Source organism: Oryzias latipes, chromosome 7, assembly GCF_053564925.1.
Source record: "Oryzias latipes strain Hd-rR chromosome 7, Olatipes_Hd-rR_3.1".
In the NCBI taxonomy this organism is placed as follows: domain Eukaryota; kingdom Metazoa; phylum Chordata; class Actinopteri; order Beloniformes; family Adrianichthyidae; genus Oryzias; species Oryzias latipes.
The window spans coordinates 14272337-14300260 of record NC_136243.1 but is presented as its reverse complement, the minus strand read 5'-3'; the positions used below and the strand labels follow the sequence as shown (position 1 = coordinate 14300260).

Here is a 27924-nt window from a genome sequence, read left to right as displayed (position 1 = left end):
ACACGGCACGGATGAGATTGATTGACAAGGTCTCCAGCCAATCAGGACACAGAACAGGGTTCGCTGTTAAAAACCCCCCAGCATAATCACTCTAAAAGAATGAGCTAAACCGGGAAAGATGAACTGCGACGTAGAAAGGGAAGACTGTCTTCTCTTCTATTTGAGGGTTTCAGGTTGGAGCACAGACTGCAGAAGGGTGGAATTTCATTGCCTTTGTTGACATGTTTCACCTGACTTCTCCATTAAAATGTATGTCATTGTAAAGTCACTAACTTGAATCTGTCTGGTCTTGTAACTGTTGATCCAGTGTTTCTGTGTTTGTCTATCTCAGGTTCTCTTTCATAATTGGTTGTATCCTAATTTCCTCACTACTCCCTAACTACAAAAAAAAACTATTTTTTTTTTGAAACGGCAATTATGACCTCACCAATTTCCCCTAAGTAAAAACTTAGTAAATATGAGTATTTTACACAGACTATGAATCCACTGTGTTCTGATGATGCAAACATGAATTATTTATAAAAAATAAATTATAATACAGTTTTCTCACGTGAAAAATTGTTAAACCACAATGCATTGTGGTCTATTTTTCACCAATCTAGTGAGTATCGATGCACTTTATTTTTCTTACCAATTTCTAAATCACTCAATTTTTAAAAGTGTATTTCAAAATCCAGTACCCTGGAAATTTCTCAGAAGTTTTGCGAAAAACTTGTCTGCATCAGTGCTCACTAGATTGGCAAATATCGACCACAATGCATTGCATTTGAATGATTTGACACATTAGGAAAAAATGGGTGTCAATTATTGATTTTATTAAGTCATCCCAGTTTTTATTATTAGAACACTGTGGATTCAGAAATTGTCTTTGTAAAATGTTCATTTATATTAGGTTTTCACTTCAGGAAATGGATGACGTCGTGTCAGGTATTTTAAAAATGTCCCCCAAAATAGTGAGCACGTGAATTACATTAAAACTGCATAGTCCTGCACAACATGGTCTTTTAGGGGTTAGAAGGTAGTGAGGGAATTTGGACACAGACGGTCTGTTTCTCTTTGTATAATTGATGTTTTGCCGTTTCTGTATCTCCTTGTTCTCCATTGTTACCATCTGATGTTGTTTTTAGAATTATGTGGACTGTAAAAATCTTAAAGCATTTGTAAGAAATTGGACCTGATTAATTCTAATGTTTAATTGTAGTTAATTCTTATGTGATTTAAAATCAATTGAACTCTTTGGCCAACAACTGCCTTCTGTCAGGCGTTTGGCGGCATCCCAGATAAAAATGTTTCTTTTTTAGATTGTTTTTATTTTTCTTTTCTTCTCAATGACATCAGGACTTTGTATCCTATTTATACAGAGTCCCAACTTTAGATGCAACATGGAAACAAAAATAATAAAAAAAAAAGAAAAGAAAATATCATGCAACTCAAAGTCTTTCTAAAAGCATCTTTGAATATAACTTTTAAGAAATAAGGTTTTTGTAGTAAAGTGATTTTCATTCCAAAGTAAAGCTTACAGGCAACGAAATGCACGACAGGGTTTAATACCCAATAATGACAGTGTAAATGTCACATCGAGTCCATTCAGTCATGTTTAAGTGTCAGTAAAATAGAGGCAACATGAATGTTTGATGTTGGATGTAAGGCGTATAGCAGCAACTGGAGTCTAAACATGCTCCATGGTTTTTCTTTTCTTTTGATGAGTAAAAATATATTGCACTTTGAAGACACTGAAAATATAATCTCACAGGTATGACAGACACAGGTACCACCCAAGAGTCATGCATTAGTGATGGGCTCTTTGGAGGTGAAATGTACCACCGTGATGCTGTGGCAGTTTGACTGAAGAAGGCCTAACCGTCCTCTGGAGGCGTAACTGCGGCACGTTTTTTATTTATCTGAGCTTCTGTTTGCATCTTACATACTTCTCTGTGGCTCTGTTTCTTTCAGATGCCGCATGTCCTTCTGTCTGCTCGTCCTCCTACGGGTCTAACATGAGCTGAATGTCACTTTTCTCGAAGAACGCAGACGCCTGCATCGCAGCGCTGGGTTGCCATTGACGTGACGACCTCCCAGGAGTCAACAACTGGGTCATAACATTCAATACTGCTGAGGAGCGAGTTCCCGTCGTACCTGCAGGAACACAGAAGAACCACAGCTGTGAACTCAACAGATTTTCAACTGCAATCACGGTGCAACACTTGTTTCGGCATGCTGGGAAAACCACAGCAGGTTGGAGTATTTTGCTGCACCTTCCTTTGTGTGGAACATAATAATAGTCTGTTGGGTTTTGCCCCCAATTTCTCATTGTACAAATCAATGCACTTTGCATTTTTCTCACAATGGAGAACATGTATAAAGAAAATTAAGCTTAAAATTCCATTTCTGACTTTTTCTTTATGCAAATCGTTGTGAATCAGGAGCAGAAAAAAGTGCTTAAAATTTTTTCAAAATAAAGGTCAGGTATCCTAACAGATTTGGTTAAAAAATGTTTTTATTATGTAATCGTTCATAAAAATGTTTCAACAATAAGTAAAAATTAACTTTTCTTTACTGATCTTCACTTACCTGCTGGAATAATGAATGGATCTTTAAAGCATTTTTTGGGTGAAAAAATTTTTTTTTATTAAATATTTTATGCATCAACTCATAATTTTATTAATTTAAGTTCTACCTTTGTTCCGTTTAAATTCCCATTTAAGCAAAACTGATTTTTAAAGGGCAGTTTGATAAATTATTCAGCATTTAAATGAAACATAATAAACAATAAATTAAACAAAATCTGAAATTACACTGATTTAGGAATTTTGGAGTGACACCCCCCACTATTAATAAATAATCAACCAGTGTTTCTAGTTTAAGAGTGGAATCAGCCTGAATAAAGAGGCCCTGACACCTTCTGCCTTAGTCATCATCACACTGAGGGAATATGACAGCACCTTGTAATGAACAGAAATACCCTTAAAACCTGACCAGGACATTCTGATGATAACCAAACCATTTAAACCGGTTCATCTCAAAGATGACGGTGCTCCTCACCCTGCCAACCTGAGAACAAAGCTTATTTTGTTACCTGTATCTGTCATCTTATTCTTTTGTTCTCTACAGATCATGACCGCAGGTGAGAGAAGAAACCTTAAGAAGCTTAACTTCTGCTCCAGCCCTATAGGTCAAGGCAGAGCAGAGTCTCTCCATAACAATAGATGAATACAGAACAAGGACCTCATGCTCCAGTCCGACCCATTCATAATGAAAACTTCAAAGTGGCAGAATCCAAACCAAAAACTGCCACACGGTTCTCAGCACCTGCCGGCCATATTTGCATTGTTCAAACAGGGGGAAGGGCATTCTTTCTTACCCTGCAATGGCATAAAGTCGCCCTCGTAGGACAGTTGCGCCAACGTAACATCGAGGTGTGGTCATACTGGCTACAGTAGTCCAGTAGTCTGTTCTGATGTTGTACACCTCTACAGAATCGAGATGTGAAATGCCATCAAAGCCTCCCACCACGTAAATGTGGTCGTTGAGTAAAGCCACGCCAGCTCCTGAAAAACAGTTCAGAGGGGTCAGAAGCAGCAGCAGACGGAGCTGGGATGTTTCAGGCTTTAAACATGACTGTCCTTATGCATGTCTGCAGGGGGGGAAACGGGCAAACCTATACGAGGCATGCAGGTGGTCCACACAAAATATCACAGTCATAGATTGTAGAGTGATTATGTTCATCTACATTTTTTTTCTACGGGCATGCTGCAACTGACCGCACCTAGGGAATACTTTTACAAAACACGAGGGTAAAGTAAGGGTGAGGTCACTGAGATGTGTCATACGGATTTTCCATTTTTAAAGCCCCCCAAACCCCAAACCCACCACTCAAGAGGCCCCTTGGTGTTGTTCAAGTGAATGAGGGCGTAGTTTGTGAGAGCGTAGTTTATGTGGGCACCTTAAGGTTGTGGGACATTGAGACATTCACACAGGGTCATCAAGGGACCATTACACACACCTTAGCAACGAGCCGTTGTGTGGCGTAAGGGCACCATACGACAACGTCACCAGTTCGTCATAAGTGCGTGTAACTTACATTAGCTTAACAAAGGCTTGAGAGAATTACAAGATACACCTGTGGTCCCCTTAAGATGCAACCGCTGCTCTCTATGACCCTCCACGGGTCCGGACAGCCCAAAATCCTTTAGCGTCTGTACAGGGTGCATGTGAGCAAGGCTTTACCTCTTGTTTTTACCCACCAGAGCGCTTTGTGGCCATGGGTGTGACACTCGTCCAGTGTCCCGTGTGAGGGTCATACCGCTCCACTGAATTCAAGATGTTAAGGCCATCGTATCCACCTGTGACAAAAGACAAAAGGTAACTTTATACAAGAGATCTAATAACACATTATGTTTATAGATGAAATAGGAGGGAATCCCAACAGCAAGCATTTTGACTGCAGGTTCTGTGACTTCTTTGTAAATGCGTTACTTCTTACCTAGACAGTATATTAGCCCACTCGCCACCACCAGACCAGCTCCCTCCCTCGCCGTCTGCATATCTCCCAGCATGCTCCACTGGTCAATGTTGGGATCATATCGTTCCATGCTGGTATGCCGGCGGCTTCCATCAAAGCCTCCAGCAACATATATCATATCTGTCGAAGCCAATGAAAGCACAGCTGTTTGGTAAGGACTGTCTCTCCACAGGGAGGAGGAAACAGAGACACGGGGGAATTCTCAGAAAGGAAACACTTTCACCTCCGAGTGTTGTGGCTCCAGCAAGCCCTCGGCGCACATTCATGGTGGCGACGGTGTACCACACGCCATCTTCGTCTGCTGTGTAGTCCAGGCACTCCACGGAGCTGAGTCTGGATCGGCCATCGTAGCCTCCGATCACGTAGACTCGATCGTGTAAGGAAACCGTAGCCACGTAACGCCTTTTACGGGCAATATTCTGTTCAAGACGCAAAACGGTGTTTGAGCAAAACACTAAAGCAAGGTTGTCTTTCAACAAAGTAAAGACTCACAGGTAGAAAGCTCCATTCTTGAGTTTTGGGATCATATTTCTCTACTATGTCTATGGGTGACTGCTGGCTGCCAAACCCCCCAATAACCAGCAGGACTTCTTTGGCACCTGGGAGGAAAAAGTTGTGGATTACAAGGCTTCTATCCCGGTAATCAGAAACATGGATTTATCTAAATTACAGTTAAAAGCAGGGTTCCAACCTAATCTGGCTTGAGTTCGCGGTCCCTGCATCTCGCTTCTCAGCTCTGGTCGTAAGTGGAATTTCTTGGCCTCATCAACAAGGTCTCGACACGGCAGGCTACACCGAATGAGAGGCTAGGACATGCAAAAACCTGCTTAATTGTGATGCAATAAATACTTCAGCAGAACAAAATCTTTCATCTGAATCTTCCTGCGTGATTACTTAACAATCGGTTGTCCCGGCTCACCTCAGCATCAATGACATCCGTGATGTAGCGGGGGGTAAGCAGGGGCATTCGGACAAACTCCAGCATGTCGGGGAGGTAAGGCTCTCGCTCTTTTCTGTTGTGTTTCACCCAATTCAGCACAGCTTCAAACACAGGCTCCTCCGAGTCCACCTGTACGCAAAAGAGCTGCAGTTAAAGACCCACTCTGATGAAAATCATGTTTTTGCTGTTTTCAACATGACCTTGTGGCATTTTTCTGATGATGGAGAACATGAAGAAAATGATGAAATGACATCGCAATTTAGTAAAATTGTTGTGAATCATCAGCAGATAAAAAAAAACTGGGGTTTGAAAAAGGTCATATTTGGGATGTAGAAAATACGATGGGCGGACCACAAGTGCTCTGCTTTGCACCAACAGTCCAACTTACAACTCAGAGGTGAATTTCTAATGAACTCGTGCTGTTCTGCAGAAACTAAGTCCTAGTAAACAACACAGGTTTTTGGATTTTGGGTGCCCATATTTCATGACATTAACCTAGAGCCGTCCTCGGCCCACGAAAACCAACATCCAAACGTTTGCAAAGATGGATGTGCGTATTGTGCAATGAAACACTGCTAGCTCCCCGGAGAAAGTGGGTGTGTGTGTTAGCCTGGGGGCGGGGCTGGCAGCACAGACTCATTCTGGAGGGGGCGGTTCCTCACTTATCTACGTCACAATGTGAGGAGGACCCAGTTGTTTTTGTGGATTGGGAGGGGCTGGTGCTTGGAGCGCAGCAGGTTTTGCGTTAATGGGGTTCTTTATAGTGAGGAAATAACATTATAATACACTTAAGAGCTCAAAAATTGATTTAGCATGATATAAACCCTTCAAGAAAAACCATACATTCATACCAGAAACAGTTCAGATGTAGGAAGTCTGAAGTACCAGCAAGGCTACTTAGCAACATCTTACAAAATATGAATTTGAATAAATAAACAGAAACGTTTGTATGTAAAGATGTTATTTTACAAACTACATACATCCCTAGTATTCCTGAAAGATTCAGAAAATCCTGAGAAATTTTAAAGGAGATTAAACAGACACACAAAGCCAAGACTGTTGGGCTTTTATGGAACAAAAAACACAAGTCACAGAAATCTCTCTAAATAAATTCAACAACAGAGCTTTTCCCTGCTAAAGGCACAACCACATGTACTAACACGCATGCGAGTGCAAACCTAAGGGAAGGGATTACAAGACCCACTGAATCCAACAGCAGCATTACTTTGATTGTAGGATTGCACAAGACTTTGTCGTTTTCCTCAGAAGAAAACGCAACGGTTGTGATCCAAACTTTGGATTATGGTCATTTTAGGCTCTAGAGACAGTGCTAGCAGAGGGATGAAAAGGGATTTTTGGATAAAATTCTGATCAACAATATGAACCATTTTGAGTTTAATGACAGCACTAAAAGAAGTAGCTTTTGATTTTCACATATTAAATGATTTTTTTTATATAATTGAGACTTCTTTTGGAAGCTGAAGAAAACACAAGTTAAACAAATGTGCCAAGGGAGAAGGACCGCCTGGCGTAAAGCAGGCCTGTCACGATTTCACGATTTTTGAGCGAGTTCACAAGCATTGTGTAAAGATAACAACTAAGATCAACGGGTCACTGACTTTGAGGTAGCTTTTCACCAATTTTTCTGAAAACGATGTTAGTTGTGGTGGACATTTAGGATCTGCAATGTTTCCCCTAAGTTTTTTTCATTATAAAGTATTTATTCAGATATTACTATCCTACTTGCTGCTGATTACCTGGATCTGGTGCATTTTGCTAAAATAAAGTTGCAGGGGCAGAATAAATGAAAAACCACATTGGACAGCAGCCCTAAAAGACTAGAGTTTGTGTTTTAAGACGCTCTTCAACGAAAATTGTGTTTTTGTTGTTTTTAACATGTTCTTGTGGCATTTTTCTGATGTTGGAGCACATAGACAAAGAAAATTAAGCTTGAAATTGCATTTCTGAGTTTTTCTTTATATTGCTCACGTTTCTGTTGCACCACTGATGTTAAGTTGGGAGTTAGTGGGGAAGGGGAATAGTGTGGGGTTCCTGCGCTCCCACAGTCCCGCCAGCATCTCACAGGTGAATTTCTGATTAACTTCTGCAGAAACTATATTCTAGAAAACGACACGGACTGTTAGATTTGGGGTAAAAACGACATCATCATAATTAAAAGACCTCTAGGAAACCTTCTGGGTCTTTAAAGAAGCCAATTAAACAGTCAAATCAGAAAAAAAGAATATGTTTAAATAGATTAAATAGCCTTAAAACTGCATATGACATATTTAATAATAATGTTTCAAATTTACATTATAGGGGATCATTTTTGTAAATAATTTTCGAAAAAGTTCTCCTGGAAGCTATTTCTTTTTTTTAAACTTTTTTTTATTTTTTTTACTTATTAAACTTTTTTTTTTTAGGGCAGAACGATGCCAAACTTTATTGCAACACATCAAGCTATTCTGCCTGTAGTCCACTAAAGTTAGATGTTTCTGGTCAACAGTTGTGGTGCTATTGTCATATTTAAAATGGACTATTTCCTGACTTTTGTACTATTGTCAGCCTTTCAGTAACTTAAGAAAGAATAAAGGGATTTCTATGTACACTTTGAAAAACATAATCGGCATAAACAAATGGTGGGTCTTTACGTTTTGAACATAAAAGAAAAACCTCAGATCACAGCAAATTATGTGCGACTGTTTTTGAATCAGCAGTCTAGTTTCTAAAACAACAGAAATGACAGGACGAACAATTTGACACAAATGACGCTCTATAAATCATCGGGTGATAATAAGCAGTGTTTTCACAAAGCAATGCATGGGGTTTGGAAAACAGGAATTTTCTGAGTACAAAGGCAAACTTAAATCAGGTTCACTTCTCTACAATTTCACTGTCAGACCAGTTAAAAAACGGAGGGGGGGGGGGTGACCTCCATGAGTTTACTGCAGGTTTGTGCTCGCTTTACTCTTGTCTTATTTAGGTGTTGACAGACAATAGAAAACTGTGAAAGACGAGCTAAATTCACGCCAAGCTAAGCCAGTCCTGAGGAAACGTAATTACAATAATGACTTCTTCAGTGGTGCAGACGATTGAGGTGAAATGGGCCGTTTGTGGCACTCTTTCGCCGAAATGTTTCGGAACATCTAAGAGTAAAAAAGTAAATAGTAAATTTAAAAAGACGGCACAAGGCTGCAGACATTTGCTTTCCTTACCTGGATTTCGTCACATTTTATGAGCTTTTCAACTTCTGTCTGACTCAGCAGCATAAACTCCTCGTGTTGAACCACCTCAGAGAAATGCTTCTGTGAGAAGAGCTCAGCCGCCTGCATCAGGTCGAGGCAGTTGTGGGTTTCAGCAAAATCTCGAATACCCAGACAGTTGGAGGGATCCAGCTGGCTCTCCAGAAAGTCACAACAGGCCCTTTTCACTCCTGAGGGAAGAAAAAGAGCCAAGCACAGTTGACAAATTCACTTTAAGTATCATTTCAAGGAAAACAAACACAACAAAACAGGATTTACACTGTTTATTTCGCATGTCTGACAATTTGTGAAAAGACAATAAGACTAAATAACTTTAACAGACTCCTAATGACTTTATATTAGAAGACAAAGACAACTAACTACACCTTTTAAAAGCAAAATAAAGAATCTTAAATGTGACTTTTGCGCACAATCAGACGTTGCAGACAACCAAAAAAGTAATGGTGATGCAGACTCCACAGGTATGAAAGCCTGCTCACATATGATGCATTTTTAGTTACTTTGGTCAGTCAGGACATTTAAAAACAAGACAAAAAACAGAGAAACAATGTTTCTTTGGTCAGTACAGTGTTCCTTGCTATATTGTTCATCTTTGTGTCTCTGCTTGGCAGAATGTTTTGGTGCATGTTTGAGTGTCTTTTTATGTATTCATTTTTTTAAAGAGCAAATTGTGTCCTGCTTTCTTCACATAAATCTTCAATGGCAATCAGATAATTTTATAATCCTGGACTAATTTTTCTATAAAGATCTGAATTTTGAGAGTTTAAACAAGAGACACAATTGTGAAAATGTTCACGTTGTCTGAGAAAAGTGAAGAAAGTGTGTAGTGACAATCTATAACGATTGTAAGAAAAAGACTAATGTTGTCGATTGTGGGCTATTATTACAATGCAAGTCTTGTGATAAACGAGGGAACATTGTACTGATGTTTAATTAAATTCATGTTAATGTCAATTGATTAAAACGTAAAAATCCAAAATTAAAATGTGAGCTTCAGGAAAATAGAATTTCAAGATGTAAAAGCTGCTTTTTCTTTTTCTTTTTTTTTTAACAGCGGCTACTTTCTGCTCCATAGACACAACAAAGTTATAGAAGGGTATAAACTATATGTGGAGCTGCAAAAGTTTCAAAAACATTCAAATGTTCCTTAAAATGACAGAACTATAGGTACAAATGTGTTCTTTGGTAAGGCTAGACCTTGCAATTGTTCTTCTGGGTTCCTGCAAATCATTTTTCTTTTTCTTTTTCACTGGGATTTCATTTTTAGTCGCTTGTTTTTGGCATTTAACTAACATTTAAACTTCTAAAGACTATAAAAGATGTTTGTTTTTTCAATAAATAACAAAAAAATAATCTTGTCACTTGAAATTATGAGATTTACTTGTGAATGTTTCATCCATCTTAAACAAATATGGAAGGACTTTATTCTTGTTTTGTTTCTAATAAAGAGGTGTCTGTTATTCTGTTTTTGAAGTTTACTCCAAATACAAATACAGAATACTAAAAACAAACTAAAAAGAAAGACACACGTCTGGGTACTTTTAAGAGAATTATAAAAAAAAGTGAATGTGTCTTATACCTCTAACCCCAATAATGTTTTTAACAACATTTATTAACTTTCTGTGTGTCCTCCATCTCTTTTTCTTGTATTTTATCAGTAACAGCTCCTAGCAAGTAGAGCCAGCCTCAGCTATTTTATTTCATGTCTGTTGCATTAGACAGACGATAAATATGTCACTATAAAGCCTGTTCTCTGGAGAATCTTTATATTTAGCCATTAGAACAGGCATTAAAATTACCTTTCAGCTGAAGCAAACAGGCTGCAGGGAGTAATTCTTGAACATTTTCCACCGTGACAAGCACCGTTTCTGTGTAGACGAAGTCCAACAAGATCTCCATGGTAGATGCAGTCAGTCCTTGAATGTCAACAAAAGACTTCCCCTTTTCTGCAAGCTGGAGGACCAAAACAAAGGCTTAACTGGATGATTTTTTTTATCTTTAAGCTGTAATCCTGTACTTTATGGAACACATAACAGATGTGGGGCTAAAAGGGCAAAAACTAAGAAAAAAAAGTCACTTTAGAAAGTAATATACTACTTTGAAAAGTTTTATTGTAGTTTATCTATATTCAGAAAAATGTTTCTCATATTTCTGAGACTGCCCTCAAGTGGCAGGAGCATGCTACAGTATCTTTATCACATTGAATCAAACTCTTTTTGTTTAGTTTAACATTTTTTTTAAGCAACATTACTCAAAACTCTGAAACACATCAGTTTAATCAGTATAATGACATAAGAAGTACATTTGACACAGATGGTGAAAAACAGGGATTGATGATCAGACTGATGAAGATGACAGACTATTACCTCACTAGTAAACATGGCACAGAAATAGTCACTGCAGGCTGCCAAGACAATCCGATGGGCGGGAAAATCTGTATTCTCAACCCTCAGAGTGATGTCGCAGAGTGTGTTACTCTTGCGAAGCGAGTTCATGGCATTGAGAATGGATTTGGCGTGGGAATTGGTCATGATGTCTTTAGGAGCCATGTTGCTTTGAGAATCCCTCAAGGACCTCAAACTTCCACAAGAGTCTAAAGGAATAAATACAGAAAATCTCTGTGAATACGGCATCTCATTGAACATTCTCTTTTAACAATGTGCTCCTGCAGCCTTAAAAGACATACAAAAACAACTGACACAAACAAAACTGCTTTAATCAACGTGTCTTTGACAAATTGGCCGTTTTATTATTTTAAATATAAACGTTACAAACATTCGAAATATAAAATGTTAGTGGCTTAAAGGGACAAAGATGATCACTGTTCAGACCAGGAGTCTGCAAACCTTAATGCTAAATAAGTCATTTAGTCCAGTTCTTACCAACCAAAAACCACAGAGAGCCGCAAAGTCCCACTTCATTGTTTAGAAACACTTACTTAGGTTTTTGTGGTCATTAAGCTGTTTATTTATAAAAAATAATTTTTCAGTAACAATTTTACTTCTATTACTTTTAACAGCATCACATTCAAGTCTCTTTCAAAATAAAGTACACCCTAAGTTAAAAAAAAAAGATCCTCCTGCTGCAGCAGGTTTACTTGGATCAAAAATGCATTATGTCAAATTTGACATCTGACTTTAGTGCACCATAATCCTTTTTCCTCTTTTATCATTGAGTATCAACATGACAACATTGGTGTAAAATCCCTTTTTTAATGCATACATACACGTGAATCCAATCATATACTTTAAAGACTGTATGAACAGCTACTTGCAGCAGTAGATAATAGGTGCTTTGATCTAAATTTAGTAATAAACCACTCTGACACTAGGATTTGGTAAGTTACTTGACATGTTAAAAGTTTAAACATAAGACTTAAATAACTAAATCCAATGAGTGAAACTACAAACCCATCTTTTAATGGTTAGCATTTTCTTATAAACCACGATAGAAGGATTAAAAAAAGGGCTTAGGAGTATGATGAATGAGGCTGAAGACAAAAAAACAGAGAACCAAGGAGAACAAACGTACAGTAAACACTATCAAGCACTTTCATTCATTTTTGAGGCAAGCAATTGTCTATATTTAGTCGGCCGCGGCAGACTAGCTAATTTATATTAGTATACAACTGCAGTGTCATATAAAAATCAAGAACAAAAAACATTTTTATTCACTGCAGTTTTTCCCACAATACCCGATAACAAAAGACCTTCCCCGGTTTATAACCACGATATTAATGTTAAATATGATCCCTATTAACACTGTGACTTTAGTATTGCTAAAACAACTTACCGTTAAAGGACCTGAACACTTTTTCCACCACTGGGAGGCAATAACTATAGCTACACATGGGCTAGCTAGCAGCAGTAGCCAGCGACAGCTGATGGCTAACATAGACAGACAGAAACTTTGGAAAAGAGAGCCACATGAAGTACACTGACGGCCAGAGTGAGACAGCACATAAAAGCGACACACAGTAAGAACTTCGAAAAATTGTGCGTAATACCTGTCACTGCGGTAAGGCTGATTCAACCCCTACACCTAAGTTGCTTTCCTAGCTACTGTACTAGCCTTAGCATCAAAGTCTGTCGTCCCAGCTCGTGCTGTCCGAAAAATAAATAATTACTCCATCACGGCATGATTTAAGTCAGCCTACATGCGGCTTCTGGAAGGACTTTCATGAACGAAATGTTAAAAAAGCCCCATGCTATGGCGCTAAGCGGTGTTTACAAGCAACACTTTCGTTGCTCAAACTGAAGCTTCGACCCCCTCAGATTGGACGTAAACAGACCGCTACGTAAATGTACGTGCGCGCTCCCCGTCAAGCCGGACGCTCTTCTTTCCAGAAACAAGATGCCTTCGGCGCGCACTCGCCTGTCTGTGTTACTCCTGTGGGGGTGGTAAAATGACCGCTTAAAAAGGGGAAAGAGTTGCATTAAAAGTTAAAAATCGAGTTACATCGCCAAAACAGCCAAAAGCAGTTGTTTTACTGGAGCCTAAAAACTCACTTTACTCTTTTTTAGCCACCAAGGACGTCAGCTACACGGTAGGAGGAGCTAGCAGCGTGTTTCCGCTCAGCCGCGGTATAATCTATGCAGCCGTACTAAGAATCGCAACGGCCAAACACTTGGCAGCTAATACAGGAAACTGTTCAAGTTTCATTCGTTTAATCTTCGCTGTGTTGTCGCTGTCGCATCATTGAGGAGAACAAAAAGACTGTCCGCTGGATCGTAAGCAATGGAAGCCGAATTTTTAGAAATCGATGAAAACGGGAGTTGGAACGCCATTTATCAGGTAGGAACTCTCGACATGTCAAGGTGGAAAGCAGCAATGGGTGAAGCTGTCACTTTTTGAGCCAACATTTTTCTCACTTTCGCCACGATACATGAGCAGAGTCGTACAGTTCAGTCCCCGTGTTTCTCCGTATATTTTTTTTAACTAACCGCCGGCTTTGTTCCCTGTGTGGCCGGTCCATGTTTTTTTTTCTTTCTTTTTTTTCCGCTTGGTGCTCGGACCTTTTTTTTGTTGATGGATGTGTCTGCCCGGGTCCTAAACCGGCAGCACGTCCCATGAGGCAATTCAACACATGTCATTTTAAAGCTTTAAATTATTTTTGCACCATAGCTGTTAAGTTTATGACACTTTCAGCGTTTAAAAAAGCATTTCTCAGAAAAAAATTATTCACATTATTATTTGAGAAGGATTGATAACTGTTATATGACATATTATTGATCGTTTTTTCGGAGTATTCACACACTTATGCAGTTATAAAGGACAAAAATGGCACCATTAACATTTTGACAATGTTAAACAAATGTGATTGTTTTTTTATCTTAACAGGAGATTCGGCAACAATCGTGTGAACTTCCCTGTAAGATCGCCAAGTTACCCGAAAACAAGAATCGGAACCGTTACAGAGATGTCAGCCCCTGTAAGTAACGCCTCACACATCACAACATTACAGAGTTTTTAGATGTTTCATTTAGGGGTATGTAATTTAATCTACAGCCAATATCAAATACTATAATGTTATGTATAGCAGTGTTTATCAACACATCCATCTATTTAGTCAGTGGTTGCATCATTGGTAATAATGGCTGCATTCACCAGCTAATATAAAAGTAACTGATTGAACAAAATGTTTACCTTAGCTTCTGATTAACTTACAAGCTTTCCGTCAGCCTAAATATATACATTGTCCATTTAAGTATAAAAAGTTCTCTTGTTTTACTCATACATATTAAATATAGATGGGTAAATTCCAATAATATTAGTTAATTTTGAACAGATTACCAAATATTTTTGGTGAAACTAATCAACCAATCAAAACTGTCTTTAAAAAAAAAATCATTTTGGAGGAACTATTCAGACAATGCATTCAAAATGTATTATAATAAATGAAATATAACCTCCCAGTTCAAGAGCTGAACTTCAGTGGTTTCCTCTTTTTCACATTAAAGAAGCTATGCAAATTGTGAAGCATATTTTTGCTGTTTGTATTCCCCACCTTTAGTCAGACGTGAAAATGGGGAACCTGAAACCAGTTCACGCTGTTTTCAGTTGTGCTCTGAGGTTCTGTCGTAGTCACAACGCTCACTCTCAGTTCAGAAACTCCGTGACCGCTCATTTTAAACCTTTGGAGAGCCGTGTTTTTTTACCATTTGTTGCTGATTTAGAAATACAATTGGACGTCCTTCTCCGCAGTTGACCACAGCAGAATATGCCTGCAGCTGGGTGCAAATGACTACATCAACGCCAGCCTAATAACAGTTGAAGAGGCACAGAGGAACTATATTCTTACTCAGGTATGGAAATATTCCCACAGAGTTAATGTCAAAATGATTACAGCCATGATAAAAATATCTGTTTTAACAAGACTGATATTACAGAGCAGGAGTTTCCTTATTCCTTAACAAAAAGTTTAGCTTGGATTGTTTTAAGGATGTCAAGAAGCTTTTATCCACTGTCTAACATAACTGTCTTTGTATTATTTCTAGAATCTATAGTATGTGTGTGAAAGTAGATTTTAGACCATTTTTAAAGCATTGTAACTGATAATAGAACAGGAAAGTCAGTAAGCGTGATTTAAGGCGTCCTGCGTTTAGCCTGTGTACATATCTAGAGACAGACGTGCTGACAAAACGGCAAAAATGTTAGATTCCAGTCACTTGTCAGTAACGTAATGCGACATGCACCAAACAATGGTTAGAGATATGTTTCCTCTTGTGTGAAAAGGAATACCTGCAAGGGGCTGCTATGGTTCATAAATCATTAGGGATGCACTGAATACTTTAAAACTGAATATATTTCAACGAAAATCGCAAAAGAAAAATAAAAAATAGCCACATTCAGCCTTTGGTGGGCTCAAAGTTTTGTTACTTAATGTGCATCAATGATCTTGTTTATTGTGTAAAATGTAAGTAGTGCAGAGGTATTTTAAGAACTGCAGTTTGCAGCAAAAGCGTCCAAAATTTCTCCAATTTTTATAAATATAATGAAAAACTCAACATCCACCTTTTATATTCAGTAACTATTTGGTGTTCGGCCAAGCATTTTCCTTTCTTTGTTCTGCTTCTGTCACAATTTTTTCATTTCTGTGCATCCCTAATAAACATACTTGCTTTTAAAAAGTCATGGCGCTACTGTCCTGGAAACAAAAGCGTGTGAAAAATGCAATGTTTTGCCCTATAAATGATGGTCACACGCCTGAAGAGTTTCCATCTCTAGTAGGAATGGTCTAGGCTGGCGCATCAGCGGCATGTCTTCTCGTAAAGGATCATCTACAAAGGCTCGTATTATTATTTATAAGAGAAAATATGTTTATTGCAAAATATCAAAAGTGGCCGATTAGAGGGAGGTGGAGTTACTTGGTCTAATTGCTGCTCTGTGATTGGTCCAGAACTTTCTAGTGTCAACAAGACTTGTAGGTTTTTTTTATGATCCCAACAACTAGAGATGTTGTGTAAAAGCAAGTATGTGTTGGTAAAAGTTTTTGGTTTATGGATTGAAACATAAAATACTTTAAAATGCTTTTACATTTGAATAAAAAGGACTAAAAGAGGGGAAAAAAGGACACATAAAAAGACCCTTTTTGTGTTGGATTTATGAACATTTGATTCCTTTTAGACAAATACAGTGAGGTTTTTGTTTTTTTTGTATTTTTATGTGATGAAAGCTCTTGGAAACATTTCCAAAGAGGTTTTATGTTCTTATGTTTTGAACAGTCTCAAAGATAAAGCCATAAGTGGTTGAAGCAGCTTTTTTTTTTTCTTCTTCTTCAATTATTTTCTTTTTTGAAATAAAACTTCTTGGAAACTACTCCAAAGATGTTTTATGTTCTGAAAAATCCCTAGTATAAATATAAAGACAAGTGGTTAAAGCAGCTTTTTTTATTTTTAGGGACCCCTTCCAAGTACATGTGGTCACTTCTGGGAGATGGTGTGGGAGCAGAGGAGCCGTGGCGTGGTGATGCTGAACCGAGTCATCGAGAAAGGATCTGTAAGTTGGTGTTTTCCTTCATCCACAGTGGTAACCGGAGCCCTTTTTCAGACACTAGAGCTGAATCACATGGTCTGACCAGGAAAGGTCACCACCTGGATTTAACCAGGCATTTTGGGTAATCGTTTCACCTCAGAGAACGGCTGCACGGATTATGTTTCAACTTAAGTCGAGTTATTAATTTGACCCCAAGTGAAGCAGTGAGAAGCTTCTGGTTTCAACAGAAAGAAGGGTCTAAAATATTTGTTAAGTGGCTTTAACAAAAAAAAAAACCCCACTGGAGTCACGCTGATCATTAAGGAAAAATGCCAGTTTTCTAAGAAGATGAAAGATTTATCTCCAGGGAAAAAGAAATGAAGTGATGCTGTCTGATGGATCCAGAAGAACCTGTTCCATTGGGACGGAAGACGCGCTGCAGTTGTTCAGGTTGAGGTTCAGCATCATCAATAAATGAGGTTGTGATGACAATGCTTCCAAAGATGACAATGCAGGGATTCACCAAATCCTTTCTACTCATGAATTGAGCTCCACTAAGTCCAGACTGTGGAGAATCCTTGGGATGTGTTTGAGAAGACGGCCTGTTGCTTGATGGAACTCAGGCAGGAAGAAATGTGACTTTGCCGAGGTTTGTCAAAATGATCATGGGGAAAGACGGCTATAATCAAAGCTAAAGGTGGTCCAGCAACATATGAATGGTTTAGTCAACCTGTTTCAAACTTCATAGACTGCTGTCCATCAGCCTGAAGATGTTTCTTTGCTCAAACTCAGCTGGCTGTCATTATCGGGGCTCTGCAGGATTTCACGATTCAGATGCCGTTTAAGCTTAAGTCACATGCACCTGGACAGGTGCTGCCGGTTTTTGGGTTGTCGGCGTGCGTAGAGGGTTGTGGCGGCTGCATCTTAAGGGGAGCACAGGTGTGTCGTGTAGTTCCCTGGGGGGACATCATAAAAACGTATGACTGCCTTGTGGTAAGTGTATTGGGATGTATTTGTAAGGTAAAGGTAGTTGCATGACTCAGACAACAGGTGATACAGATGCCCTTATGCCACACTAGTCATCAGTAGGGTCAAACACAGGCCACTTGCTGGCTGCGCTCAAATGCGGCACGCATGGGGTGTAGGTAAGTGCCTGTAGGACTGTAAGTCTGTATCCACCCAGAAGGGCAGTTGTGGTTTCCAAATTTGACAGCCAGTGAGTCCTAACATGGTTCCCCCTGGATTCATTAATTCAACCTGTGGAAGTTTTGTCTTTGCGTATCTGTGCTAGATCAATCGGTAAAGTTTATTCACAAAGATTATTTAGATTTTTAGAAATATTACAGCATGTTATCATGACATTTTAAACAAGTGTGCAGAGCACTTATTTGTGTAAAATGACGAATGGCAACGCCTCAAATTGTGTTTTCTCTATCATTTCAGCAAGTTTGATTGTTTTAGCTGACACAGCTAAAACAACTACAGCACAGCTTTGGAGATCTAATCACTGGTTCCACCTAATCAGATGCAGGGTGAAGGAAAATGTGGACAAAACTGTAAAATCTCCTTCTAGATATTAAAAGCAGTTTTTCCCAATAAATACTGGAATAACGGTTATCGTTCATCTTCCCTGAGAATTGCACTGCTTTTCCTTTTTCCTGTTGTTTATCTTTCCTTGCCATGTGGTTTCAGATTAAATGCGCCCAGTATTGGCCCTACAAAGAGGAGAAAGATGCGATCTTTGAAGACACCAACTTCAAGCTGACGCTTGTCTCAGAGGACGTCAAGTCTTATTACACAATCCGTCAGCTGGAGTTAGAAAACCTGTCGGTAAGTTTTCTGCCTCGGTTTATTGCCCATTCATAAAACACATATGGTTGCACAACTTATATTGACTGCAAAAAAAACCATTTTCTCTCTTAAAAATAGGATTTTTGGTTAAACCTCTGTAATTTTCAGTGAATTTCCCGATAAAAATGTTATTGTGAACTATCGTTATTGCTCCCTAAAGGAAAGTTTGTGCTAGCTTTCTATATTATTGTCATTTGGGAGTTAAGATGTAATAAAGGAGATTGATAAGTTTACAAGAACTGCATGTCAATCACAGTTTAAAGACCCACTCCGATGAAAATTGTGCTTCTGCTGTTTGTTTTTTTTGAACATGTGCTTGTGGCATTTACCGGCATTTGTTACGTAGAAAACAAAAGCTTCCTGCTCCGCTGCATTCTGGTGCATCCACTTCAGACAAATGGATGCATGTACGTCTTTGTTTTCCTCGTCTCAGCTGGCATCTGGATCAAAACTCTACGGCTGGATAGCCCAGATATTCCTCGCCATTTTTGTTGCACCGGTAATGTTAGGTTGGGGTTGTGAGGGGCTGTAAGCTAGTTGGAGAGTGTAAACCGATAGGTTACAGGATTTAGGGAAGGGATTGCTCCGTGCTCTGCAAAAACTATGTTCTAGAAAATTTGATTCAATTTATTGATTTATTTCAAGCATTGTAGTCAAAGCAATAAAGAATTTACACATCTTATCAAACTCATGACAGAAATGTTGAAATGCATAGATTAATAAGACAGAAAATAAAACAAAAAGTCACATAAATCACATTTGCTTAATTAAATACAGTGATCATTAACTAAAGTCACGTAGAGCTTGATTTATTGCTTGAAAGGGAGCGGGAAGAAGCAAATTTATATAATCCCACCCCTGCTGAGTTAATTCATTTGATAGTTTTACATAGTTTTGGTAATTTGGTTCTGATTCGATACATTCTTTTTGAGTAAAAAGATCCTGTGCCTATTAATGATTTATCTTCAGAAAACATTTACCGGTATTCATGACTTTAGTAAACAGTTAACGGTAACATTATGTAATAATCATTGATTATTAGAACACAATATCACATTAAACCAGTAATTATTGCTACACATTCAGATCAAGTAAAGAAAATCAATAGCTTATTGATTGTAATTTAAACATTTCAGTGATCATTATTGCACATTACAATGTAATAATCATTGATTGTAATTAAAAGAGCTTTGATTATTTCACCACAATCAAGTTCAAACATTTATTTGGAATTATTCAAACACCTGTTGATCCTTAACTCTTCTTATCTTTATATCGTGAAATCAGAGTTTCTTTATACCTTTTCTTGAATATTTGAATATTTTTTTAGCTCATTACTAAACCCGTTCCAAAATTTAGTGCCACACACCGACACAGAGAAACATTTCTTTGTGATTCTTATCAATTTGATCTTGAAGTTCCTACATCCCCTCAGTCTGTAGCCTCCTTCATTTTCTAAAAACTGTTTTTGGATATTGAATGGTAACGATTTACCACTGACTCGTATAAAGGTTGCGCACTGTAAAAATCCACAAGGTCATACAGTTTTCAAAGTCTGGATTCATAAAATAAATTGTATGATCAAGATAGCCAGCTTTATGACGGCTCGTTTTTGAAGTAAAAGATGTAGTGAGCTCTTGTAATCATTCCCCAGATTTCTATACAGTAGGTGAAATATGGCAATATTAAACAGTACAATACATATCTTCAGTTTTATTGTAAAATGTATTTGGATTTACTTATAACTGAAATACTTTGTGAGACTTTAGTTTGTATGTGTCTGATGTGCAGCTTCCAACTTAGTTTGTCATCGATAACAAGCCCTAAGAACTTGTAACATCTGTAACACTTTCAATTAGGGCATTATTTATTTATTTCAACTGAGAGCTCGGTACTGGCGTTGTAGTTACCAAAAACATCACTTTGGTTTTATCTAGGTTCCAAGATAATTTGTTGTAATCCATCCATGATTTTATTTTGGTTAACTCTGTGTTTACCACATGTTCCCTATGATTGTCTGTAGAATAGAATATGTTTGTGTCATCAGCCAATAATGAGTTTCATAAGCTTTGAAACATTGAATATATCCTTTATGTATATATTGAATTGCAGCGGGCCCAGAATTGATCTTTGTGGGACACCTCAACTTATCTCAAAATGACACATGTTTTTTTGATATTGGGTCAAATGGCATATTGATAATTAAAAGACCACTGGGAACGTTTTTAAAATAGGTCAAACGATGATCTGAGTGAGACAAAATACAAAATATCTTCACTGTATTTTTTTATGCAACTGTGACCATAAAACGGAGAAATGTAATGTTTTTTTTGTGACTTTCATCTAAACTTAAATTTTAGCTTTGATGCTTTTGATTGTTGCATTTGTCTATAGTTACACAATCCCTGCTTTTGTTCGGCTGCCTAACACATCCCGCTGCTCCTCCTCCCGCAGACTCAGGAGACGCGGGAGATTCTACATTTTCACTACACCACCTGGCCAGACTTTGGGGTACCAGAATCTCCCGCCTCTTTCTTAAACTTCCTGTTCAAGGTGAGGGAGTCCGGCTGTCTGAATTCCGACCAGGGACCAGTGGTGGTGCACTGCAGCGCTGGCATTGGGCGCTCTGGGACCTTCTGTCTCGTGGACACCTGCCTCTTGTTGGTTTGTACCCAAACTTCATTTGTGATTGACATTGTTCAGGACGTTTTGAGAATTAAGAAGCTGAAGCGTGACTATAAAGATGTGGAACATGGAGGCTGACGTCCTGCATGCCTTTGCTGTTCAGATGTCTCTTCGTAAGGACCCATCCTCTGTGCGTATTCGCGACGTGCTGCTCGAGATGCGTCGCTATCGAATGGGCTTGATACAAACTGCAGATCAGCTTCGCTTTTCTTACCTGGCTGTAATAGAAGGTGCCAAGTACATCAAAGGGGATGTATCTCTGCAGGTAACTTCTTGTCGTCCTCTCCCCTGCTCAGATGTTTGCAGGCTGTTGTCAGATGCACGTCGATAACTTCAAGCATCTTGCTTTTAAGGAGTCGTGGAAAGAGCTCTCAAATGAGGAAGACGACCCTCCAGAGTTCACACCTCCCCCTCCTCTTCCTCCTCCGAGGGACCCTTACAACGGGAAAACCGGGAGGTCCTTTTTCCCTGAACATGTAGAGATCATCCCTGAGATGAGGATTCCCACTCTTGGGTAATATTTTCAACCATGTTCTGATTCTGTGAACAAAGGTTGACTTCCATGGCTGCTTTTTATTGAACAGAAATGCATTTCAATAGTGAGGTTTACTTTGAATGAGGGCTTGATACTCAAAAAGGAAGAAAACAAAACATCCTTACATCCGTCATCACAGACCTGAGCTTGTCCCCCCCCCTCAATTTAACCCTTAATGTCCATTGATAAAGTGATGGAGAAGCTGCAGACAAGATGGTGCCTGACATCATCATCCGGAAGCAGAAATTATACAACTAACCCTAACCCAAAAGTGTTTAGAGTTGGAAAAAGTAAACTTTTATTAAAGCTTAAAACAGGAAAAATGGTAACTCTTGGCGCCGCCAGTAAAATAGTTTTCTTCGAGCGATATGGGGAGACTTCTGGTTGAGGAGTTCCGGTTTTGGCAGTTGATGTCTGCAGCTAGGTCCTCTTGCACTGATGATGTTGAGAGCTTACCTTTATTTTGGAGCTGCCACTGGATGACGGCCGCTTCCAGCTGGATTTGTTTTTGATGACTTGCTGTCCCACAACAGTCCGAAGAAGGCAAAAATCTAAAATAAGAATGAAATTTGAGGATGTTTTTACTACAGTCTCGATACAAATAAAAAAAAAACATAAAGTTCAGGAGCAGCTCAACAATCAACTCCTTCCAATTTATTTGTTTGGAGGATAAGCCCCTTGAGATGTGTCATCTCGTTTTCAAGGGGGTCCTCAACATACAACAAAACAAGCAAATGCCGACAGATACAGTTGAGCAAACTTTACATATGTCAAAACAGAGAAAAACTTAAAATTTCCAAAACAACGAGCAGACACACACACATACCCACACACACACAAACATTGACATTTAATGCTCCTACTAGCAGTTAGTTTAAGGTAAGGAAACAAAAATAATAAATAAAAAGCAGAAAAGAAATCACTCCTCCATGTTGGTTTTGGACTCCAGCCGCTGTTCACATCATGAAGTCGTCACTGCCAAAGCTTCAAAATGCACCGCAGGACTTCCTATCACATCAGCACAATAACTTATCCCTGAAAGGCCCCTGCCACACAAATCTCGTTTTAGAGCTGATCGCCCTTGTCAAACCTGAAAGTCCTCATTAGGTTGTTGTAGAAGCTGTGGAACTGTAGGGCAGCTCTGGCAGAAGAAGCAGTGATGCAGAACCTCCCATCAGTGCAGCGTGACTGAAAGGAGCTGGAGCCTGTGAGGGATCTTTGCTAGAATGACGGCATGCCGATCCTTCAGCCGTCAGCTGCAAACTGCTTGCTGCACGTCATTTCGCATGTTGTAGCTTGCAGTTTGCTCAAGCAGGAGTTAATTTTGTTTTTTCAAACTGTCAATATCAAATATGCATTGATGTGCGACTTCTATTACTTCAACAGTGACGCATTTTGTAAAAAAAACAAACAAACATGAAGATCTTTTCAGGATAAGACAGTGATCCAACAGTCATGCTTTGGAATATTTGAACCTCAGACTCTGTTTCAGTATTTTGAGGTCATTTGTATTTGGAGAGCAACCAGATTCTCCTTCATGTTGGTTTTTTGACTCTACTCGCTGATCGCATCATCAACGCCTCACAGCCAAAGCTGAGTCGCTGATTGGTTGACGCAAAGCAAATTCTTCACCAAAGTTCAAGTTCTCGTCTGTACGTTGACTTAATATTAAAACTGCGCACATCGCGTTCAGTGTGAACGCAGCTTTAGTCACATGCACCCAAACAGGGGTCCTTACGTTGTTGGTAAGGTGCGAGCACTGGCTCCTTACTGACCACTGAATGCTGCACGCATTGGATGAGCAGGTGACGCGCAAGTGCCTGTGGGTCGGACGTCCACACAAACAACACTCTGTTTGATTTCCACATTTCTAACAGCCAGGCTGCTCACAGAGGCTTTACAAACCTGTACGGGGCATGCAGGAGGGCTGCACAAATGTTGTACAGGCCACCTGCATGCCCCGTACAGGTTTGCCCATTTTTCACCAGGAGACAGCCCGCATTTACCCGTAAGGAGGTCAGCAGAGGGAAGTGTGAAGCACTCTTGGACTGAGTAAAGCACAGCAAACCAACAGCAGAGGTTCTTGAAAACCTCTTGATCCATATTTCTCAAATAAAACAACTTTTAGTCATAATATACTGGAATGCACATATATATAAATAAACCTTTATTCAGAGGTTTACTGGGTTGATCCTTGGCTGGGAATTTTTTTCTCATTTTGGCTGTTATGTGCATGAAATGAGAAGCAAAACTTCACAATCTGACACTGTTCTCCCATTCAGGTTGTCACGAGACGGAGATGTTCGCAAGAGGAACATAGCTGACCCCCAGCCCCCTTCAGGCGGTGATGATCTGCCGGATGTGGAAGAAGCTCCCTCCAAGCCTTTAAGGAAACCCCATCAGCAGTGGGAGGAAGGGGAGCAGGAGCTGCCTGAAGTGCAGGAGCAGCCAACAGGAAAGTCTCCTGCCCCGGGGAACTGGTCCCCTCTTCTAACCAACGTGTGCCTGTGCACGGCGCTGGCCCTCAGTGCTTACGTTTGGTATCGAGCCTATTTCCACTGATGTCTGTCCGCCCTCTTCTGATTTACTCCTGTTATTCCACCGTCGCCACAAAAATGGACTCGGATGGCCAACCGGCATTCTTTGACTCTGCAGCCGGGTGGATGCTGGCATTCGGGAGATTCAGGTTCAGCTGTTTTTTAATTGTTTGAATGCGTTGTGGGACGAGGCTGGCCGCCACCCACAATTTACCCAAACCTTCTTTCCGTACGCCATCTTAGGTGCTCAGGGCCTCACTTTTTTCAGGTGCCACATCGCCAAACACGTGTACAGACCTACACACGGACTCGAAACGCATCGCGATGTTTTCGGAACCACGTTTGTGAAGCCGGAGCTTTACAAACCAGAAAAACGGCTTCTGTCCTTCAAAAATGCATCTCTGCTTAGTTACCAAAATGACACCTGAATGTGTTCTTTGATTTTTTTTTTTTTTCCATCTTTAAATCATGTTATACAGATTTTATTCCTGTGCTTGCATAAATCAAACGGTAAACTCTGATATTTTATTTTTTGACAAGACGCTGTGACTAAATGCTCGTGGGAAGCTCAACTTTGATTGTAGGTCAACCCGACGCTGAGAGGAGAGATGCGCCCGGCGGATGGCAAGCAGGCGTGGGCGCTGTTCTCCGCCCCCGCTGGAGGCCTGTGTTTGACCGACTGAGTACATATGGTGTGTGTGTGTGTGTGTGTTTGTGTACATTTGAGCGTCATGTAAATTTAACCTGCTCAGTAAAAAATATTAATGCATTAGTGGCAGTTAGTCAGATGTGAGCTCCAGATGGGACAGGCTCTGTTTTTTGTTTTTGGTTTGGAGGAGGGCGTTGATCTGTGATTTCTACCTTTGGAAATGCATCAGTGTTATGCGAATCAGAAAAGTAGTGACATGGAGCTTTGATAAAAGAGACACCGCCCTCCCCGTCGCCTTTTGCCTGGATCGAACCCAGGAGGCGTCAGACGAATGTTGAAAACTGTTTTGAATCTGTGCAGCTTCTGAGATGATATGACTTTTCAAAGGAACACATGCCCTCCTCCATTTGTTAGCAATAAAATAAAAATGAAAAAGTAGTCAGCATGTAGTAATAAACGTATCCCCCCTTTACGTTGTTAGAGAGGGTTGGAGCAGAAATTACAAATAATCCCAAAAAAAATAAAAGAAAGAGAAAAAACAATCCAAACACCAGCACGAGGATGAGAACAGAGATGTAGAGATGGTACATTGTGACACGGTGTGCTCCTGAGCTGGCAGCATTGTTTTCTATGATTATTTTTGAAGCATGTTGCATTTGTGAATTGACAGTTTAATCCTAAAGTGAGATTAGTTAAGATGCTACCATCCGTTTAGCTTTGGGACTCGAAAAGTTCTTCATTTTGTCCAACGGCTGTACTTTTCTTTAGAATGTATAAATGTCCTCTGCAGGGACACACATGTATATTTATATATACGTATGTATGCATATACATACATACATACATACATATATATTCCAATCATCAGGTTTAAGTGTACTGAGTCTTTTTTTCTGCTCTTGCCACAGATAAAATCTCAGCACCTGTGCAGTAATTGCACCAGGTTTTCCTGTTTTTCTAAACGTATGCTGAGCTCAATAACATGTATTTTTTTATTTACATTTGTTGTTAAAGAAATAAATAAAACCCAACCTGGACTGAAGATGACTGTCTGATTAGATCATTTACTTCTCAGGTCTGAGTATTTGTAGTTTGAAAAAAATAGGCTTTGTTATAAATTCAAAGAGATCAAGTAAGTTTATTGTAAAGAAAAACAACGTCTGAACCTGTAGATATAACCTCTGATTGGTCCTATCCAAGTTTCCACCTTCATCCGTACATCTTTGGAGCCTGCTGAATCCCTTTCAGTATCGTGGGGTTGCTGGAGCCTATCCCAGCTACTGTTGGACAAAGATGGGGCCCACCCTGAAAAGGTCGCCAGGCCCTTCCAACCTTTGCGTTTGTATTATTGTCACAGTGTGAGAAGCTTTTTGTAAGACAGACTTCTGTGTCAGTAATAAACTGATAAAGACCAACGAGACGAACCTTGGTGGCTAAGGAGCCGGAAGTCTGGTAGCACATTTTAGTGCACAAATCAGCCATTTCAACAGATAAAATCAAAGTTTAATTTATGTAGTGTTTAATTTGGCCTGTTGACCATCAGCATCACCGCTCTGCAACATCGATTAAATAAATATTATGGGTCTTTATTGAATTATTTTTAATAGAAAAAGGCCTTATACTCTCAACAAATTAGGTTGCCAATATTTTACACATAATTGTATTTTTTCAAACTGTTTAGGCATCTTGACCTTGAATGGAGTTTAGACATGAAAAAAACTGATAGTGTCCCTCTTGTAAAAGAAAATCCTAGAATGGGCACTGAAATGAAAACGGGTGAAAGTGATAATTAATTTAAAAAAATAAAAAATGTAAATCAGAGGATTCTTTTGAGTTGATATCCCACAAAATTATAAAAAATAAAAATCAAACAGGCCTGGACTTATCTGAACATTTTCAACTAGAATGTGTCTTCAATAGTCAGTGTGCTACACTTAACATGGACTACAGAAAGAGGAGATAAGCATGGACAAGCATGTTAAAGGTAAATGCTGTAAGAAGATCTTTAAGCAGCTTGATGTTCCTGTGACCACAGCTGCACATATTCAGAAGAGCCTTTATACAGACATGAACATTGAGCTCCAGGGTCGAATCACAGCACTTGTCAACCAAAGAAGACTCCATGCAGCCGACCAGGGAGGACGCCAATGTCAGAAATAAACCATAAAAAGAAAAAACTGGAATTTTAAAGAGACACTTTTGGTTCCAGAGCCTCAGGTTCAAACCCCTGGTCTGGACAAATAAATAAAAAAGAAAAAGAAAATATTTGTCACCTGATTTAATGCATCCATTTATTAGGAGAAAATGCAGGAAATTAAATTGAACGTGTGTTGAATTGAGATGGCTCAAGGGCAGTCGGTTTTTAAACTCATTGCAAGGGTTGTGCTAGTGCTGAGATGTAGTGTTTTAAAAGCACCACATGGTGGATCTGTAGAGCTGTCTTAGTCATCGTCTCTCTGCTGTTGCAGCTGTTCTTTCTGGCGTCCTCCATGGTACCTGGGCTGACACACAGCTGGCAGCTCGGCCTTCCCTGTTGGTACATGCACTGCCTTCACCTTTGTCAGCAGGTAGAAAACAAGTTTCTTTTTTTTTCATTTTAAAGTAACTATCATTTTGGGTTTTTTTTTTAGAGAAAAAATGGCTTTTTATCTTGTCTGTGCCTTCAAAAAATGAACTTTGCCTTCAAAATCTGGACTTTAAATTTCAATATTTATTCTGGCTCACATCAAGTGTCAGTGATTAACCCCCTTTTTTTTCTCCTCCTGTTTGTTGATCAAACACATCAGCATCCAAAACCGTTGCTCTACTTTATGATGATCTTATGCCCATTTTGAAGTGGGGGTTGTGAAAATGAAGAACAAGACAAGTGGCCGCGTGTTGCTGGAGGAAAATCCACCGCATGGGTGTGTGGTGCAGATGATTTGGCAAGAGTCTTGGCTCAAACTTCCTGTTTGGGAAATAAGGAGGA

General features: G+C 39.4%; 2 protein-coding genes across 5 annotated transcripts; one reads left to right on the top strand and one right to left on the bottom strand.

The window, feature by feature from the left end:
- Nucleotides 1-1289: 1289 nt before the first annotated feature.
- klhl12 (kelch-like family member 12) lies at nucleotides 1290-13328 on the bottom strand. 4 transcript variants are annotated; one of them, XM_004070865.4, is made up of 13 exons: nucleotides 12732-13115; nucleotides 12518-12632; nucleotides 11092-11318; nucleotides 10525-10678; nucleotides 8678-8895; nucleotides 5442-5591; nucleotides 5214-5328; nucleotides 5015-5121; nucleotides 4746-4941; nucleotides 4484-4642; nucleotides 4245-4343; nucleotides 3362-3548; nucleotides 1290-2136 (listed from the first exon to the last, which is right to left on the bottom strand). In XM_004070865.4, exons 2-13 carry the CDS (start codon nucleotides 12573-12575, stop codon nucleotides 2010-2012), a joined length of 1797 nt encoding a protein of 598 aa, XP_004070913.1. In that variant the 5' UTR covers nucleotides 12576-12632; nucleotides 12732-13115; the 3' UTR covers nucleotides 1290-2009. The 4 variants fall into 4 exon arrangements, with proteins under 4 accessions (XP_004070913.1, XP_078806395.1, XP_078806396.1 ...); XM_078950269.1 differs by having other exon boundaries at nucleotides 12518-12661; nucleotides 12732-12873; XM_078950270.1 differs by lacking the exons at nucleotides 12518-12632; nucleotides 12732-13115 and adding an exon at nucleotides 13234-13328.
- Nucleotides 13318-25998, top strand: ptpn1 (protein tyrosine phosphatase non-receptor type 1). Its single transcript, XM_004070866.5, has 9 exons — nucleotides 13318-13519; nucleotides 14066-14156; nucleotides 14930-15030; nucleotides 16625-16723; nucleotides 18392-18529; nucleotides 21005-21214; nucleotides 21339-21500; nucleotides 21589-21749; nucleotides 24053-25998. The coding sequence occupies exons 1-9, from the start codon at nucleotides 13463-13465 to the stop codon at nucleotides 24330-24332; spliced, it is 1299 nt and encodes a 432-aa protein (XP_004070914.1). The 5' UTR covers nucleotides 13318-13462; the 3' UTR covers nucleotides 24333-25998.
- Nucleotides 25999-27924: the final 1926 nt, after the last annotated feature.